The sequence below is a fragment of the Xiphophorus couchianus genome, chromosome 13, assembly GCF_001444195.1.
Source record: "Xiphophorus couchianus chromosome 13, X_couchianus-1.0, whole genome shotgun sequence".
In the NCBI taxonomy this organism is placed as follows: Eukaryota; Metazoa; Chordata; class Actinopteri; order Cyprinodontiformes; family Poeciliidae; genus Xiphophorus; species Xiphophorus couchianus.
The window spans coordinates 2,094,986-2,114,072 of NC_040240.1; the positions used below are offsets into that span (position 1 = coordinate 2,094,986).

General features: G+C 38.0%; 1 protein-coding gene and 1 long non-coding RNA gene across 3 annotated transcripts in view; one reads left to right on the plus strand and one right to left on the minus strand.

Moving 5' to 3' along the window:
* Positions 1-208: 208 nt before the first annotated feature.
* LOC114155595 (uncharacterized) lies at positions 209-7,689 on the plus strand. The gene is made up of 3 exons (XR_003597790.1): positions 209-218; positions 2,265-2,273; positions 7,604-7,689. It is a non-coding gene; the product is annotated as an uncharacterized LOC114155595 (long non-coding RNA).
* The window catches only part of prkd1 (protein kinase D1), a 31,780-nt gene continuing 20,322 nt past the window's right edge, over positions 7,630-19,087 (minus strand). For both annotated transcript variants that reach the window (XM_028035532.1, XM_028035531.1), the window contains exons 14-21: positions 18,724-18,796; positions 16,232-16,338; positions 14,176-14,337; positions 13,226-13,324; positions 12,526-12,686; positions 12,286-12,392; positions 9,535-9,620; positions 7,630-8,348 (exon numbers count right to left, since the gene is read on the minus strand). In XM_028035532.1, coding sequence (XP_027891333.1) covers positions 8,118-8,348; positions 9,535-9,620; positions 12,286-12,392; positions 12,526-12,686; positions 13,226-13,324; positions 14,176-14,337; positions 16,232-16,338; positions 18,724-18,796 — 1,026 coding nt within the window. In that variant the 3' untranslated portion in view covers positions 7,630-8,117. The remainder of the gene's footprint in view (positions 8,349-9,534; positions 9,621-12,285; positions 12,393-12,525; positions 12,687-13,225; positions 13,325-14,175; positions 14,338-16,231; positions 16,339-18,723; positions 18,797-19,087) is intronic.

Consider the following 19,087-nt stretch of genomic DNA (forward strand, 5'->3'; position numbering starts at 1 on the left):
GGTAACAATGTGTGCTTTGCAGCAGAAGAAAACCTGAATTAGATGCTCGCAGTTGGATTTTGCACGTTGTACAGTTTGTCATTTCATGTTTCTGATCAAATAGTTGGAGGATTTCAGACTGTTAATTGTCGTTTGCCTGTAATTAGCTTCTCGCAGTCTCTAAAAAAAAATATTTCTGTTTTTGTCTTAAAGCCGCCTCCTTCTCTCCCTCCATCTCTGTGTTTTTTAATTGGCATATAGGGAGGCTTGTTTGTTTTTGTTGTCTGCTGTTTCTTAAATGTGTGTGTTCGTGCTCATGTGGCCCCCGGTGTCCCAACAAGCACTGCGGTAGGTGTTGGGAGGCGCTTTCGGTGGCAACAAACACACAACAACAAAACAACACAGAAAATCTCCACACAGGGATCCACATGACAATGTACACGACAAAGACAGAAATAAACAACACAAACCTGACACAAAGCGCTCTGGAAGGCACAAAAACACAAAAATATGAACATGCTTTAAAAAGGAAAGAAAAATACACACGCACACACAAGTACACCCCCACATTCATCATAAGCAACTGAAGCAACAGTCTCAAACGTTAGTTGGCTCTCATGTGGCGCCATCTAGTGGCAGTGTTAAAAAAAGAAAGAAATAACTCACCCGTAAAAGCAGCAATTTATTTCATGTCGGGAAAAGATGAATTATTTCTGCTTTTGTGATAGTAAATTTTGAGAACAATAAAATGCAAAAATAGCCAAAAAATAATAAATACATTTACAAAGATACCTAGAAATGAATGATTTTAAATTTCTACATGACCACAGTGACTTCCTGCTGATTTCCTGTTTGCCATGAAGCCACCAGGCAGACAAAGCATCCTGGAAACATATGCAGAGTGGAGCATCACTTTGTGATGCAGAGGGAGAGAGGAGGCAGATGGAAGTCACCAGCAGCTTAGTGTGTGCATCTTCATCTGCTGTTGTGTGGCATGCAGTCCATAAAAGATGAGTGATTTACCTAGAGTTTTTTTTTTGCTGTTGTTTGTTTTGTTGTTTTTAAATTTTATGCCTGAAAAACTCTTTTATTGACGTAAATCCTGTGTTGCGTGAAACACTGAATAAACGTGGATCCTAAATAAACAAAATGAAACGAAGAAAAGAAAAAAACTTAAAAATAAAAGGTCACATATGACAGGATTGAGAATAATTAATAATATTATATAATATTAATGTAGGCTGGGATGTATTTGTTACTGTTGAGGATACATCTTCATTTACAAGTTTTCCACAGTAGAAATATTGTGTGACGTCTATTTGATTAAAGCTACGCTTAAAACTTTCCATTCAGGACTTCTAGTTAGTAAATTAATGATGGGTCTGCATTTAAATATTCTTGGAAGCTCAATCCAACATATTTTAATTACTCCTGTCTGTAATTACATCACTTTTAAGGAGTCAGAAATAAAATAAATGTAATCATCTTTAGTCTGACTCTAATTGTTGGAGACGGCTTTATTGAAACTTTCTGAGGAAACGCTTTAAGAATCCTTGGGTTTAATCGAACGTTCTGACATTTCATGATCAGACTGGACATGTACGGCTTTGATTCTTTTTTTCCAAACCTGCCATCTTTGCAGCCATGTGGGGAGTGGCTGTTGTCTGTCTGCAGTGGCTAATGGTGGAGGTGCAGGTCATCATTTGACCATGAGTTAATGGAGAGTGTTAGAATACTGTGACCAGGTGTTTCACTGGAAGTAGGTTCTCCCAAATGTTTAAGTATTTTATAATTCCATAAACTAATTTAAGTAAAAAATAATAATAAAAAAAAGCCTTTGTTTGCATTTTTCAATCAACCAAGACAAATTGAACAGTTTCCTCACATAAATGCCTCTTTCAGTGTTGCCCAAAAGTAATATTCAGGTTATTGATAGGTTTCCATGAATACTATTATTTGTAAAATACTCTTAGAAATTTCAATAAATTTTTAGCCCAACAGCTAAAAATAGTCGTGTTGTACCTGCAGGGGGTGATGACATCAATACTAACCTCAACACAACACACACACAAAATCAACCTTAGCAGAACTTTAGTAATAATGTGGCTGTAGAACATCATTAGATAATGAAAGTGCTTTAAGTTCAGATCGTTTACCGTTCTGCTCTGTTCCTGAGGAGTTAGCAGGAATCCACTGGACGTTGGAGGGTGGACAGGCGGTGCAGGTGAGCTGACAGGAAGGAAGAAAAGCTTTTCTGTGAAGAACCGCTGAGTCATCCAGGAGAGGATATTGTTGTTAGTTTTCCTGATGTTTTTTTGTTTTTTTTAAATCGGTGATTTGAATAGATCATGGAGTAAATACAGAAAACACAGGTAATTATTTGAGGGTAAAACATATATAAAAAAATCACTTGGAATATACCTGAGGTACCAGAGAATGGGAGAGGGTGCAGCAGGTGGAGTCTGCTTGATTTAACCCCTAGAGGTGGAAGCTGCAGCTCAGTGGAAAGGAAAATATCACACATACAACAACACACCCCAAACCAGGACAGTTACAAAGTCTCTGTTATCTTTAGTTATCGTTGTCTGGTAAAACATTTAGGTGTGAAAAAAAGCAAAAACAGAAGAAAAATGCGAGAGAACAAATACTCTGACAGCACTCCTACTTTCAGGTTAGCAAAGATGTGACAGCACAGTTATGTAGCAATGGGATGTTTATGAGTGTCCTTATGTAAAAAAATATACTAATGACCACAATTAATTTTGTTATCATTTTAATTTTGTAACATAAACAAATAAAATGAAGTTCAAGATAATAAATTGCAGCGAATTTAAAACACACTGCAAAAAAAAAACATTTAAAATGCTCAATTACCACTCATTCCACAAACACATTTTAAGAGCTATAAGCAGCATGTCAACATAGTTTATGATAGAGTCATTGTGTTGTCTTTTTTTAATGTGAAATGAAAGAGTTAAGAGTAAATACTGTTATTTTCCAGTTCAGAAAAACATCCATCCATCCTGTTGCCTGGGAAAAGATGGGTATGAATAAGGAAGAGGGGTGGAGTACACTCTGGACGGTTTTGAGTCCCAGATATGAAAAGATTTTTATAACCATAAAAACAAGTATGACACTGAGCATTTCTTCAAACAGCCAAGGAATTCACAGTTATGAATAAAGGCATTTTGAGATTCAATGATCAGTTCACCAAACAGGCATGCACCTTAATAAGCTTTAGTTAACAGCAACTGGCAAAAAAGAAAAAGAAAAACAGAAATGTAGACCTTAGACACTTTGTCAAACAATTATTTACAGAGCAACTAATGTTGAGGACTCTACTTGAAAACTCAAAGATCCATCCATCCATCCATCCATCCATCCATCCATCCATCCATGCTTATCCTTGCAGTTTTGTAGGGGTGGGGTTGGTGGGACAGTGGTGGGAGGGCTGGGGGGTGCCTGGTGCCTATCTCCCTCACAGAAGATGTGCTAAAATTGTTAGCCTGAGAGCCTGGAGAGAAGTCTGATAAAAACACTGACTGACATTTTGCAAATCATCTGATGCAGCCACATGAACCCAAAATGAAGGGAGACTGATTGTTCTGACACAATATTTTTGGCTACTCTTTATAATAATTACTATCAGTGGTAAACAAATCCCGTGTAAGATATAGACTAAAGAAAATACTTTTTTACCCTTCAAAATGTCAACCAGAAAGTGCAACTCTTGATACCAGTTGCTGTGGTTTATTCAATCCATAAATAATTCTGCCATAAATTTCACAGAACTTAAAACAGTCCTGCCTATTGCAAACATGAAGCTCTTCTTCTCTAAACCATGTTTCTGCTCTCATAGTGACGGCAGAAACACAAATATCTCACAAATATCATCCATCCATCCATTTTCTGTTCACCCTTGTCCCTAATGGGGCCGGGAGGGTTGCTGGTGCCCATCTCCAGCTACGTTCCGGGCGAGAGGCGGGGTACACCCTGGACAGGTCGCCAGTCTGTCGCAGGGCCTCACAAATATCATCTGTCCATTTTTTGATCTTGCTTTTTGATTTCAGACTGATTGAAACTGAGCGATTATTATTTTTAGCAGAGTGTTAACTCTGACATCAGAATAATACAAAGCTCTGGTCAGGACACAACTCTGGTTAATAGCCCTCCTTTACAGTAACTTCAGTCATTTGTTCAGTTTTAATTTTTCACACCAGCCACCAGAGGGCTCTGTAGATTTTCTCCAACAGATGACTGACAGCAAGTATGTGCCAAACAGAGTCAGGTTGCCTTCAGGTCACAGGTGCAGTCATGTAAATCTAATATCACATTATCTGCAGTGAACTCTGTTAACTGCACAAAGACAGCAGTGACTCAGTGATGTGCAGTCAGGGTAGACACTAACTATTTCTTCAACATCAAAGCAGCTTTACATTGTAGAATAATCTGAAACAACATAACCTAGAGTTAAAATCAGTTCAGAGGATTTCCTGCTATTAGAGCGCACGATCACAGTTGGTTTGTTCCTTTGCATCTACCATAGTCGTATCATATAGATCTGTTGAAGTACAATAAGAGATTAATGGGAAGGCAGCCTGTTATGCTGCTTTTAGACTGACTCCTATGGTGCATGTGTAAGGTTAAAGTTCAAAAAGAGGCACTGTAGAAGAAAGCAGCTAAAGTCACTTTCTCTATTCTTAGATGAAGAAAATGTGATGTCCAGATGTCTGGATGTCTGGAGAGGCAGATGAGGCAGTGCATCATGACATCATGACATGTAAGACACTAAAAATGATAAAAGAAAATCAATTGGTGAACTTGATGGATATTAGAATTTATAAATAAACATATTCATGGTCAAAATTGCTAAATTTACACATTCCTGGCGAGACAGTGATGAGCCATGGTGGTGCTCACTCTGACTGACGCAGGCTGGAGATGGCAGAGATTAAAGCTGCAGAATGTGACTTTTATATAAAAAAAAACGTTTACATAAACTGAAACTGTCTCTATGGCTGCGTTCACACTGCAGTCTGAAGTGACCCACATGCTTTTTTTTTTTTACCTTAATGCAGTGGTTCCCAAAGACTTAGACTTAGACTTGTACTTTATTGATCCTTTGGGAAGACTCCCTCAGGAAATTGAAGTTACCAGCAGCTCCCAGGCAAAAAACAAAGATAACACATAGTAAGTAAAGTGCAAAAGAATACAAAATACAAATTAAATACTAAGGTACACACTAAATGTGAGTAACCAAAACCTTAAATTATGCAAGAAACAAGGAATAAGAATATAGAATATAAGAATATAAGTAAATATAAATACAACACAAAAAAATATATATATAAGAATTTGGCGGATAGATTGACCAGTGATATCGTATTGCACTATGTGGTTTGACCTGATAAGTATGGAGAAAAATACAAGGGGTCACTACTCCTTCCACCCTCTGTCCTGTGTCACTTCCCCCCCCCCAGTGAGGAATTGTACAGTCTGACGGCATGGGGGACAAAAGAGTTCTTAAATCTATTGGTTCTAAAGTGTGGGGCCAATGTCATTGTAGGGTGAGGGGGCGCGGCAAGCGGTATGGATGGATGAAAAAAAAAACAGTTGCACAAAGTGTTTCACTGTAAAGATGGTTTGTAGTGTGTTCTGTTGCAACCTGAAAGGGTGAAACAAACTTCAGTGGCATTTGAAAAAAAAATATGTGTATAGGTTTATGTCTGGTTGAACGATGTGTGTGCCCAGTTGATTATCTTTTCATATTTGGGGGGATTTGTAATCCGTAGGGGGACCAAGAAAATCTTTGGGAACCACTGCCTTAATGTGACCAGTACCTGATCTTGTGAACAACACAAGTCAGATTTTTTTTAAGGTGACCCAGGCCTCTTGAATATCTGGTTCTAAATCTGTTACGTATTTAATCTTTTCATATGTGACCTGAGTCTGTACAGCAGGTCTCATTCATCCCACCTGGACGTCATTGATACTCGACAAACGTCACTATTCTGTGTCCTGATAGCAGGAAGAAAAACAACAACCATGGTGGACCATAATGAGGATTAAGTTGTTAATCTGGATAACAGCTTTAAAATTGTAAGGTACGCTCACCATTAGCATCCATGTTTACTTCAGCTAAAACTGACTACTACTTCTTCTTTTTCATGGCAAAACTCTGAGCACGCTCACTACATACATGACCTTGCACCCTCTATTGTGCATGCGGTACACTGTCAGGTCATTTGCAGTTCACACAGGAGGTCACACACAAGTCACATAATATTTGGTAATGTGAATGACCACACAAAGGTACTCTGATTTAACAAGCAAATCAGATTGAGGGAGAGCAACAGCCTCACAATTGGTTTTAGCTGTTTATCTTTAACTTGGCCACTGAAAAATATTTCTTTTGTTTTGTTGTCTTTTCGAGCCATTCAGAGTTGGACTTGCTGCTGTACATTGGATCACTGTAATACTGGATTAACTAGACTAGTAACACCTGTAATAATGTACATCAGGCTTTCTAAAGTGTAGTGTAAACATCTGTGAATGGAACATCAAGTATAGCGACAGAAAAAAAAACAAAGAAAACAGAAATAATAGCAACAATGTAGTTGGTGGTGAAGGGAATTTAGAGGTTGTCGATTTGCCCTCTGACAGGCAACTAGCGCCGCTGTACTTTGAAAACCCCTGATTAGGTTATTGCATATTGTTCTGAGAAGGTAGAGATCTCCTGGATGAGTTGGCGGTGTGCTCTTGGAGGTGTTTTCTCTGTGCATATTGTCTCTCACTGTAGTCCGCTAGAGTCACAAAGCCTTAGGGTGTTTTCACACCCGACAGTCTGGTAAACTTGATTGGGGACCAAAATTGCTGCATTTGTTCCATTTCCAGCTGGTGTTGTTCGCTTTCACACTGCACTGTGTCAAACCAACTAAACCCTTTGAAAAACCTGTTCACCTCCTTGCCTGTGGCGGCGCTGCACCAAGAATCACTGAAGGAAAACTTATGAAGAAGACACTGAGTACAACGTACTTGTTCAGGAAATGTAAACCACAATGGAGTGCCATCAGATTTTAGTGTTTGTAGTATATTTCTCTTTATCTCTAGACTCGCGTTTGTTTCGGTTGTCTTTACCCAGAATCCTATGTGCTATCGTCTGCTTCTTTTGACATCCACATATGCATTCAAACCTCACCACAGTTCCCTCCTACTGAGTCAAAGCTTTGACAGAGTTTGCTTTTTTGGTCTACATCAGTTTTATTATGCATTCACACTTCTGCAAATGAACCGGACTTTCTAAACAAGACTGGAGTTTGATTAAAGCAGATTGAACAGGACTGGTGTGAACGCACCCTTAGAAATAGTTTTGGACCCCGGACTGGAAAAACCCCCCAAAACAATAAATATGTTTGATCTGTTCTTGAATATGTTCAGATCATGGCAGGATGGGTTGCATCTTAAGACCGCAGGAGGGTTAACAAAAAAAAAAAAAAAGCTCACAGAACATTTAAGAGTGACAATAAACTGAAATCTGTAAGGGAGATTTTGTTTTCAGTCTGATATGTTGAGAAGCTTGAGGTCATGTACTTCCTATTTCTTATTCATTTCTCCATCTCTGGAGAAATCTACAAAGATATAAAGAAGGTATATCTATTATAATTTTTATTTTGAGTTTACTCAAAAACAATCATGAGACCTTCAATTCTAATGAGCTGCCTCCGTCAAAGGGTCACAGCCGATTAGAACCTGAACTTCATATAAGCCATGGGGGGAAACCAGAAACAGAAGCAAGCTAAAGCTTAAGTTTAGCATCTCTAATAAGAGCAACATGTATGTTTTAGGAATGTAGGCAGAAGCAGAAATCAGATACAAGAAAAGCTACTGGAAAGACATGCAAACTCCACACAGAAAGCCTCCAGTCAGTGTTTGACAGGAACATTTAACTTGGAGGTGTCAGCGCACACTGCCGGTGTGCAGATTAGTAAACCTGTAGCTGTTTTCATAGAAAAGAAGCCGATTTGAATGAAATGAAATATAATACCTTCTTGAAAAATATTTGTAAATGTTCAATACTGCTCCTCCAGAAAAAGTTCAAACTTCCTTCTTCTGATTTGTGTTACTTTGCGACGCTGTCCTCAGAGTTCACTGACCCGCTCACTGAGGGTCTGCAGCTCCTCCTCCTGCTCATGGTAGCGCTCCATCCCTGGATCAATATCGTTCAGAGGACCATTCATGAAATTTGAGGGGTAGTCAAGGCCGCTGAGCTGAGCATGATGGAGCCAACGAAGGTCATCACTCTCGTGGGTGATGTACCGCTCATTCATTCGACCCTCTAAATTCCTCAGGTCCAGCCACATCTGATAATCCTAGAGAGAAAACACAAACACACCTTAAGATTAAATGATTTAAAACTAATTTGATCTTTTGTCATAGTACAATTAAAATATCAATGGGTGGAATAAAAATCTATATTTTTGTGTATTAGAGGAAATAGTAGTGAATGTGATGAGATGGAAAGATGAAGTATGCACTTTGATGAATTTTGGTAAACGTTCGATGGATAGAGACTGTTCACTGTTTTTTTATAATATCAGAGAGGAAAATTAGTTCATTTTATACAAATAAAGTTGTTCAGCTTAAAGTGTCATTTCCACACTTCTGTGAGTTAGAAATAAATATTTTGGAATGTCAAAGAAAAAACCCCCAACAACAATAAAGTCATAACTGACACATAACAGGCTTGCTGGACTATCTGGGCTATTAATGGTATGTTGTTTTGTGGTTTAAGTTAAGAGGTTGTTAGTTACAAGGTCTCAATTCAAGATGAGGTGACTCATTGGTATTTTCTCCCTTTTTTAAAGCAGTCAGAGGTTTCACTTTGTAGCAGAAATATGTGACTTTTATAAAAATATGTTTACATACTTATTAAAACTGCCTCCGGGTGTTTTACTTTGAATATGACATGAACTGTTTTCATGTAAAAGCTTACTGATCTGATTTTCTACAACATATCTAAAAAATTACATCACATTATCAACTGCATACTTTTTTTAAACATCAAATAGAAATAAATAAATAAAGATAACACTAAACAACACAAAAACATTGTGGACAAGCGTAATTTGTATTTCTATCACCAAAACCAATTCACACAATTCTACAATCCTTATGAAAATGGGTCTGCAGGTAAAACAGACTCACAAACTGTCCACTAGTTGATTATATTAGGCTCTGTATTATGCAGAGCAGCTCTTCTTCTGTTCATTGAAAACTTGACATGTTATTAGAAAAATGTGTTTCAGAAAAGCTTTGTTTAGTGTGTTGTAAACTCAGTGTAGTACCAAGGTAAGATGAAACATTTATTTTACAGTTCAGCTATTTTCTTTTGAAGTTTTTAATTGGACAATTTGAAACAATATTAGCATGTTACAAATAATTAAACTCACCCATAAACACACACTAACACCCAAACAAAAAATACAGAACAATAACAACCCCATCCATTTTATTTGTTAAATGATCACTGTAAAAGTTTTGAAATGTGTTTCCTACCTGTAACCAGGGGTGACTGAGAGTCTTGTCCACACTGTACCTCTTCCTCATCTTCACCTGCAGGAGGTTGTTGATCAGGTCGATTGCTGCAAGGATAGGGTTAGGGTTAGGGTTAGGGATAGGGTTAGGGTAAGGGATAGGGATAGGGTTAGGTAAGCAACAGCAAGTAAGCAACAGAACCAGTAAAGAAAGTGAAGATGGTTGTCAGTTTTTTTGTTTTTCTGTCTCAAGCTGGAGTGTTTTTCTTCACTGTGTCGAATAAGAAGTTCATTTATAAAGCAAGACAGAAAAGCTTCAGTCTTTATTATCGACAATTGGTAAATCCAGAGCAAGAGAACAACTGTGTCCACGTTTTTCAGTGATTGTAAAGTTCCTGTTTCGCATGTTTTGCTTTGCATTGAAACACTTTAGAAAGGAAATGAACAACTTAAATAATAGTAGGGCATACACAAGCATGATTGATATCACTAACACCCTCCTCCTGACTCTGATTGGTTGTTTCTGACCAGGAATAGTGCATTTCTGAAGATGGCAGTAGAACTACAGGGAGGAGGAGCTTCACTTTTTTCATAAGCTATCTTTCTCATCATATACTGTCATGACATACTGACAGTTTTAAAGTGTCACTGATACGATAAAACTACCGACATGATTTAAAAAGATCAACTACTGCGGTTTCTTTCTGTTTACACAGAAGCTTTTAATAAATATCTCTCACAGAATACTATAAATGCAGAGTGTTGCTGTTTTTGTCTGTGGGAACTGGGTCAAACGCCGGTGCCATGTCGTGACATAATCAGGGTAAGTCAAACCTTAAACAACTAAATACACAGGCTAAATACACAAGAAAGCCGTGAGGATTTCGGCACAGATTTGAGAGATTTATCAGTTTGGAGGAAGAAACTCAGATGGAGAGATGAAGAAGATGGAGCTGCTTCTACTGAAGGACTGCAACAATGTTTATTGAGGCTTGTTGTCCAGGAAACAATGATGACTCCAATGTTTCTGGGGAGGAAGGATCCGACGGTGGAGGTTTAGAGCTGAATATCTGTCGCCTCCAAATCACTGAATGCCAATATGCACATAATTATTACTCTTCTTTTATTCTGAGGTTTCTACATTTATTACAAGAAACTTTATGAAAGTGTTTTCTTCTTGAATTTGATGGTTAAATGATTAATTTTGGATTTTTAGCAGGTATTTTACAGTTGAGAGTTTGAGTTAATGTGTCAAAATGCTGAAAAATGCTGAAACTAATAATGAAATCCTGACTAATTTAATAGGCTCTGCGTGCAGGTAACTGACCTAAATGTTATTTCATTTAATTATACAAAAAGTTTAACTTTCACCTTCTTTTATTTCCGTCTATAAGTTGTAATGTTGTGTGGGCAGGAGTCTTTCTTTAACCTGATATTTGGACATGCAGATCTATTGTTCGAAGACTTTCTCCTGACATTTAATCTGGAGGAGCATTGCCTGCATTTACTTCTAAACAGCACCTTAAGTCACTCTGTCAGGATGAGGGGGAGGATGGAGAAGTGCTCGGGGTTTCTGGCTGAGGAGCGAGTGAGTCACTTATAAAACAGTCTCAGTGTCAACTTGACAACTTCAGTTAACAAACAGCATGGATACAGGTAGAGACATCGACATGAGTCACCGAGCCGCCCGGAGAGGCTGCAGCAGACTTTACAGACATGGTGAACAATAGCAGGGCGAGGCTGGATTAGTTAGCTGCAAAGTGTGTCCAAGAACATGACTGCAGTTTTTTTCTCTTTTGGTAGTCTGCTAGCATGTTGCTATAACAACTGGTGGGTTTCAGGTGGGTGATGTGAACCTTAAAGCTAAAGTATGAAACTTTTATAATTTTTTATATATATTTGTTGAAACTGTCACTTTGTCATGACAGTATAATCTGTGGAAAAAATGTAGCTCCTCTGCCTACTCCAAGTGCTAAGAGAAAGAACCATTCAGAGCCAGGAGGCAGGTTGTAGCGCTGCCAATCACCCTCTGTGTGGCGCTGCACACCCCTCTCTCCTCTTTTCCTTCTTGCTCTCTGCTGCCCTGCAGCTAGCATAGCATGTTGTGAATGCTAAGGTTAGTTAGCATAGCCCATGAGGGTGGCAGATAAACGGTATTACTGTGATGATGAGTTGTTTCTCCTTCATTGCCACATTTAGAGTAGATGAGGTTGATTTACAGTGCTAAGCCCCTCCTACTGGCTCTGATTGGTTGTTTTTGGTGGCCATGGTTAGTTTCTTCAGACTGCTCTAGCAGATCAGAGGTGAGGTGAAGGAGATCCATCTTTTCACAGATTATCTGTCTCATAACAAACTGTTACAATATGATGACAGTTTCAATAAATATGTAAAAAGCATGTTTTATAAAAGTTACATTCTTCAGCTTTTAGGTGTGATAACAAACACATCTAAAACAATTAAAATATGATGAAAATTTTAAATATTTTCTGCGATTAAATCTCATACACTATATATGTAGATTTATTCATGAATTTTTTTTCTACCTGTCTGAAGTTAAATCTCACTAATTCTGAATTCGTATTTCATACCTTCTGATTTTCTCTGTAGTTTTTATTCTGATGTTACGTCACCTTTCTTTCAGACCTGGTTCCAGTGAGCTCAGGTTTCATTTTCTTTTTGTTTTTTTATTGAAAATTTTATGAAAAATAAACTGTGGTATGGTGAACCTGACGTCCAGCCTAAACCACTAAAGAGGTTCTGTAGAATCACATACCTTCCTGGGAGACTTTCTTCCACGGGTGTGGAGGGTACATGAAGGCAGCATTCTGGATTTGATCATTAATATCTTCATCTTCATTGAAAGGGAATGTCCCACTTAAACTGCAGATACACGATATAGTTACAATGCAAAATATTGCTATGATGAGAAATATATTCTTTCTGTAAATATGCATCTTTCTCAATCCAAACATGAATTCGACCATTGATCACGAGTCATTTTTCTGATGCCTACCTGACGTAGATGATGACTCCCACCGACCACATGTCCAGAGAACGATTGTAACCTTTGTTTCTCAGGACTTCAGGAGCAAGGTATGCTGGTGTGCCAACCACTGAGCGCCGGAAAGACTTCTCACCAATGATCCGAGCAAATCCAAAGTCACAAAGTTTTACCTGAAGCACAAATGAGAGGAGGGTGGTCTGACAAAAAAAATCTTAGACTTTCAGAAATGTTTGTGGGATGTTATTCGGTGTAGCTATTGTGAAAGAAACATTCAGTTAAAAGAGGACAAGAAGCATTTCCTCTCAACATTTTACAATACATGCCTCTGTTTTCATTAGTCCTTTAAATAAGAAGAATTTCTTTCTCAGGAAACATGGAGACCATACCTGAAGACGGCTTCTAAAATTAAAGAAGCTAAGAAGATAACTTAATCTCATAACTTAATAACTTAAAGATAACTTAATGTGGTTTGGCATTAATAATAATAATAATGCCAAACCACAACAAGAAGACTACACTTTGAATATATAGCTATGCACCATCTATATTTAAGCTTGCAAAACAAAGACAGTGTTATTTATTGTTGCCTTCATGTATTTTCCAGTCATCACTCATATTAAGACTGTAAAACAGCATTTAATTTAGCTAATTAAGTTAAGGTTAAAAGCAGCCCAGCCATAATCTGTACTTATATATCCACACAGACTACCTGAGGAAAAGAGTCTGCAGAAGCCAGAAGCACATTTTCAGGCTTCAGATCACAGTGGACGATGTTCTTGAAGTGGAGATGCCGCAGAGCCACCAGGATCTGATGAAGAAGCAGAACACAGAAAAAGAGCATCACAAGAACCAGCTGGAAGACTCTGAGGGAACTCCAGAACCAGAGCCCTCTCAACCGGCTTTTCTGCAAGTGTTTGCTTTATTTTTGCATCGGATTCACATAGAAGATTGTATCCATAAAATTCCTAAATCCTGTCCACACAGGCTTTAACTGTGAACATCTCCACTGCTTATATGTTGTGTGACGACAGACAAAAGGCTGACTTTCTAACATCTTTCTGTTCCAAGTAAACTCGATGGAGAAAACAATGTCAAATAATCTAATTTGAGACAGATTACTGTAAAAATAATAAATCATTTTTATTCTTGGTCAAGATGATGTGGCTTTCAGACCAAATGTTGCCAAAACTCCCCCAGAAATCTGCAGGTTTACCTCTGGAGCTAAAAAGTAGGAGGACATTGTGACAGTGCGCAACGCAGACAGCAGAGTGGGCATTTTGGAAAAACTGTTTCCACACTGACTGTTTGCCTTTTGCTCTATCTGGAGCATTATGATACCTGACTCTATTGGCTGTGAGCATCAGCGCACCCCAGACTGATTTCAACACTTTCAACTTTTGCTAGCGCCACCTAGCTGCATGGACCGCCTGTAATAATAACGATTGGTTCAGAGAGCTCACTGTAGTCAGTGCTTCTTTCAGCCCGAAAGGCTCATAGCACATCTTTGGTCTGTTTGTATTGGAAATACTCAAGAAATCTTCCCGTTGATTTGTGGATTTTCTAATACTGAAGTTGAATGACTGTCTTTATTTCATAAAGTTTAGTTACGTAACTTCAAGCTCATGATTATGGGTAATGCTGATTATAGTAAAGTATTACCTGTGTGACTAGGAACTTGGTGATTCTCTCTGGTAACCGACCTTTCTCACTGGACAGGATCATCTCAAGCATGTCTCCATGGAGCTTCTCCATCACCACAAACACTCGCTCCGGTGTCTCAAACATGCACTCTAAGTTGACCACGCCTGGGTGGTGCAAACTCTGACGGAAAAGAAGACAAATTAGATTAATCTCCACTTGGGCAATAACAATCAACAATTTTTCAACTTCAAATGAGAGTTTATACCAATAGTTTCTTCACCTTCAGTGTGCATACATGTTTATGAAACAGTAATAATGCATAATGGAATGGGAAAGTTCCCTGGGTTTCTGGAACTCGCACCAAACTTCCATGGGAATGTTTTGCTGGTTCCTTGTCATGGTGGTGATTAATGCAGCATTAGTCTTGATTGTATTAGCGTCTGATCCACAATGCTCTAAGTCTGAATTTGAAACAGGGCAGAGTATTCTGACTAACAGGCCAACACCATGATCCCATCATGCTCACACTGACCGGCAGCGCATAAAGAATGTTGACTAAATGCCACTTTAGAGACAACAGGCACCGTGATCTATGGTAGGGCTGGTTTATAAAACAATATTGAGCAACAGAAAATATGTCAGATAGAGTGTTGATAATGTCTTTGAACTCAGATTCAGAACCACAGCATTCTGGGGCTTGTAGGCAGAGGAAATACTTTAATCACTCAACCTCTCACTGCCAGCTATAGGTTGGCATCAGCTAACTCACTCTTTGCTAAGCTAGTAAAACCTGCTGAGTAGCATGAGCACTACCAGTTTCATGATGTGCCATCATGCTTCAGCATGTTTAACTCCTCAGTGGTCTATGTGTTTTCAAAGTGGATGTCCGTCCACCAGAAATGCAAAGGTAAGTTTCTAAGACTGAGTATGCTCACTGACATGCAAGGGAAGCTGCTCAGCAGGAAACTGCAGTCACATTGAACTGTTTTGTAATGTGACACCAAGGTGTTAATGTTGAAAGTCAGCACAAACAGAGTATGACACAGCATGACTGCCACTGTCTGTGCAGTGCCAACAGTTGTGTGGTGGCTGCCCTGGTGGAAACGGAGCTAGACGCCCAACTCGTTCACCAAGCCTGCTAGTTTCCCTGCAGATTGTGGGAAATGAAGAAATATAGAATGAGGAAATATAGGCAGTCTGCCTCAACTACAAAACCTGAGGTAGCAGTGGGCAGTGTGTGTGGAGTCTGTGGAGTTCACACAATACAGACAGCTTAGGAGGAAAGTGTAAATAAAAGAAGAAAGGTCACCACCACCAGTTTGGCAGTATTTATGAAATGCTTATATCATGATATGTTTTTCAGCCATATCACCCAGCCCTGCTCTATGGGTCCTGTGCCTGCTTTGGTTTTACCAAAAAAGATCTTATCATGCAACTGCAACAAAAGAACCAGACTCTCCAATTCAGTAAATGCTGCACCATGCTGTGGCCCTTCCCACACAGGTCATGGTAGGTTGGCATCTTCTGCTCTTCGGGTCAGTGCTCCCAGTTTGTAGAAATGCACAATAGTTATAGTGGAGCTTGATGAAGCACATAAACTAGAATTTGCTGGTTGCTGGGAGACCAATGAAAGTTTTAAATCTTAAGAGTGTGTTTTAATTGAAATATTTACCTGTCAAATACAGGACCCAGCATTTTATTTACTATTGATAAAGTAAACAGGAGAAGAAATTGGAGGAAAAAAATATGTTGGTGTTTCTTTTACTTACTTCTGTCTTTTACTTTCCATTTATGCATTATCTTCAGTTATTGCTGCCATCACCTTTATGTTCTGTTCTTTTTCTCTAAAGAAGACCAGGTGTTGCTGTGTTTAACCGAGTCTGCTTCCTTGACAAAGATTTTGAAGGAGCTACTTCTTTATATGTAGCCAGACCGCTAACGCTAATGAAGACAGATTTTGACCAGTTCCAGCAATTACCAGGGCAGATGTTAGTGTCAGGTTTTTTTTTTTTTAAAATTTTTAAATTTTTTTTAGTGTCAGGTTTGAACAGCCATCGTGTGTTTGTGAGGTTACCTGCAAGATGGCCACCTCATTGCGCAGTTGGCTCTCCTGCTTAGTAGGAAAACGAAGTTTATCGATTATTTTGATGGCAACATCTCGACCAGACTTCCGATGTTTACCTGCAACAAATATAACAATAACGTTTGGAAACATTTAAACAGAAATTAAGCACTTTCAGTTTTGTTGGCTAATACTGGTAGTGCAGAAATACAGTATATATTTGAGAAGGTTACAGTGACACCAGGGGAGATTTTAGTTTTAGACCTTCAGAGATTCTCAGCAAGTAACTGATATGGGCTCTTTATCGAAACACGGCTAAACAATGTTTCACATCACTTTATTATCTTTTGAGAGATGCCTGTCTCTTTTCCAATCAGAAACAAACTGGTTGAATGAAATATTTAAAAATTTTAATTGGCCAAGGGTATAAATAAATTTGACCTTCAACGTATAATAACAGTTTAGGGAAAATCCTTACATATATCTCTAAAGGTGAGATAATGTTCAGTCCTATACAACATGGTCTCTAGGCATTTCACTTTTAGTTTCTACAGGTCAAACAGTTAGTCAACCAAAAAAAAAAAACTAAACAAAAAAGAGTGTTTGTCAGATCATGGAAAGGACTTTGTTAGGTGAATTATTTCTCCGGTGTTTCAAAAGGTGACATCAAAGTTATAAATCATTTTTCTGTTACTAGGGAAACAATTTTATCCTGCTATCAAGGATAAAATCAGGTTTCACTACATGAGTAGGTGGCATTAAACAGGGTAAGTTAGTCACCTGTCTAGCCTACAGACTGTAATAATAGCTAATTCATGCCAATAACCTGCCCACATTAAGCACTGTGAACACCCAACATGGGCAACACTTAACCCAGGGGTGGGCAATTCATTTAGCATTTTATATTATAGCACTCTAAGACCCAGTGTTGTAATGTTACAAAATCATGTTTTTTGTTTGTCACGCAGACTTAGAGACTGAACCTTATTGTTCAGTCGAATGCTTATGGTAAGAAATTTGGAACTCAATTCTCAGAATATGGCCACAACTTAAAAAACCTTAAGTTGTGACTTGCTCAGATCTTGACTGAGCAAGATCTCTGAGATCTCTGTGATTCACTGGACCAGAATAATCAAAAAGAAGCAAAACATATTTTTCAATTTTGGAGTAATTATTACAATGTCAGTTGGTGCAACACTTGAAAAATGGAGCTTGTGTTGTAATATTACAGAGTTGGGACAGCATGGCAGTCCATGTTGCGCTGAAAGTGCACAAAGTTAAGTGTGGTCTCAATAGATATATTGTAACAGTTCAAGTACAATCGTGTTCCCTACATCCTGATGATAATCAGAGCTCAATGCCCTAAATTTGTTTTTACAATTTCAAACAATACATTAGAGGCCAGCAACACCCATTGGGCTTCCAAGTGTGGGTGACAACTGGCATGAGTGAGTTTGATGTGAGCCATGGTAACATGTCTACCAATGATATTCATAATTTGCCTCATGATAATCAATCAATGAGGCGAATTAAACATTCAGTTGTTCAGTTGTTATTCCGACAATGACTATCCATAACTTATGCAAAATTCTGCCATATAATACACCCATTGTTGTGATATCACATTTTCAAAAAGCATAAAAAAACCTCTGAAAACATCATATTTTCTCCTCCAAATTCATTTAGATCTGACAGAAAATCCAACTCGACCCACCCTTGTGTCCAGTCCGATCTAACCTGATTAACTGACTCTGCATATTGCACACATACATAGCTAAGTAACTTTCATTTTACTGTCAGTCCTGCACTTTATATTTTATATTCATATTTATATTCATATTTTATACTGTATTTTATTTTATTCTGGAGTAACCTCACAACATTGGAACCTCAAAACACTGTCCTGAGCCGTATGCAACAAAATTTCGTTCTGTATACAACCTGTGCATGCAAAATGACAATAAAGTCAGTCTAAGTCTAATTAGACTTTTGAGTGAAGTAAACCTGACATATTATTGTAACCTGATAGTTTAACTTAAAGACCTCTGCTCTCTGCTGGCCAAACTGTCCTGTTTTTAGCTAAACATCTTCCAGCTCAATTTTGTCGCTTACTGTAATCGCAGGGTGAATCAAGTGCAAATCTTCTGGGATGTGAGATTGTTAGGAGTGAAGCAGTGCAGAGCCGCAGTGCGCTACACTTGTTACAGTATGATTTTATTTTTTTCTTCCTGTCTTTCTTTTTCACTGAAAGCTTCACATTCATACAGACAGTTAACTTCCAAAAAACTTATACAGTATGTCAAGTAAATTTTGGTATTGTTCAAACAGTTGATTTTTAATACATTTAATCATTTAAAATGCTCTAATAATTTTACAAACAGTTAGCTGTAACAGAATAAGATCCTAACAAATTTGATTAAGCTACTTCTTTGCAGTGGAAACAATTACTTGAACTATACACCTTAAATAATAACAGCAAGGGTTTGGTTGAATGTGTAACTCACCTCCGTAAACAATACCAAACTGTCCAGAGCCAAGAACTTCATCTGGAAAAATCTGATAAACTGAATTGATGTCCTGGAGAAAAAAGTTTGAATACAAGATCAGTAGCAGATTGGATAGCATTAAAGTGTTGATTAAACTTTAATTTTTCTAAACCAATTTAATCTATGTATGTACTGCAAAAGCAATAAAAAACATAAATGAGACAGATTTCAAAATGGGTAAATTTGTTAATTTAATATTAACAGTAACTATCAATAATGATCAATAAGTATCAATAACAGAATAAGAAAAAATAAAAAAAAAAGTAAATGTAATTTGTCTACAAAAAACATTGCACTTATACATATAAGTGTTCATATAGAA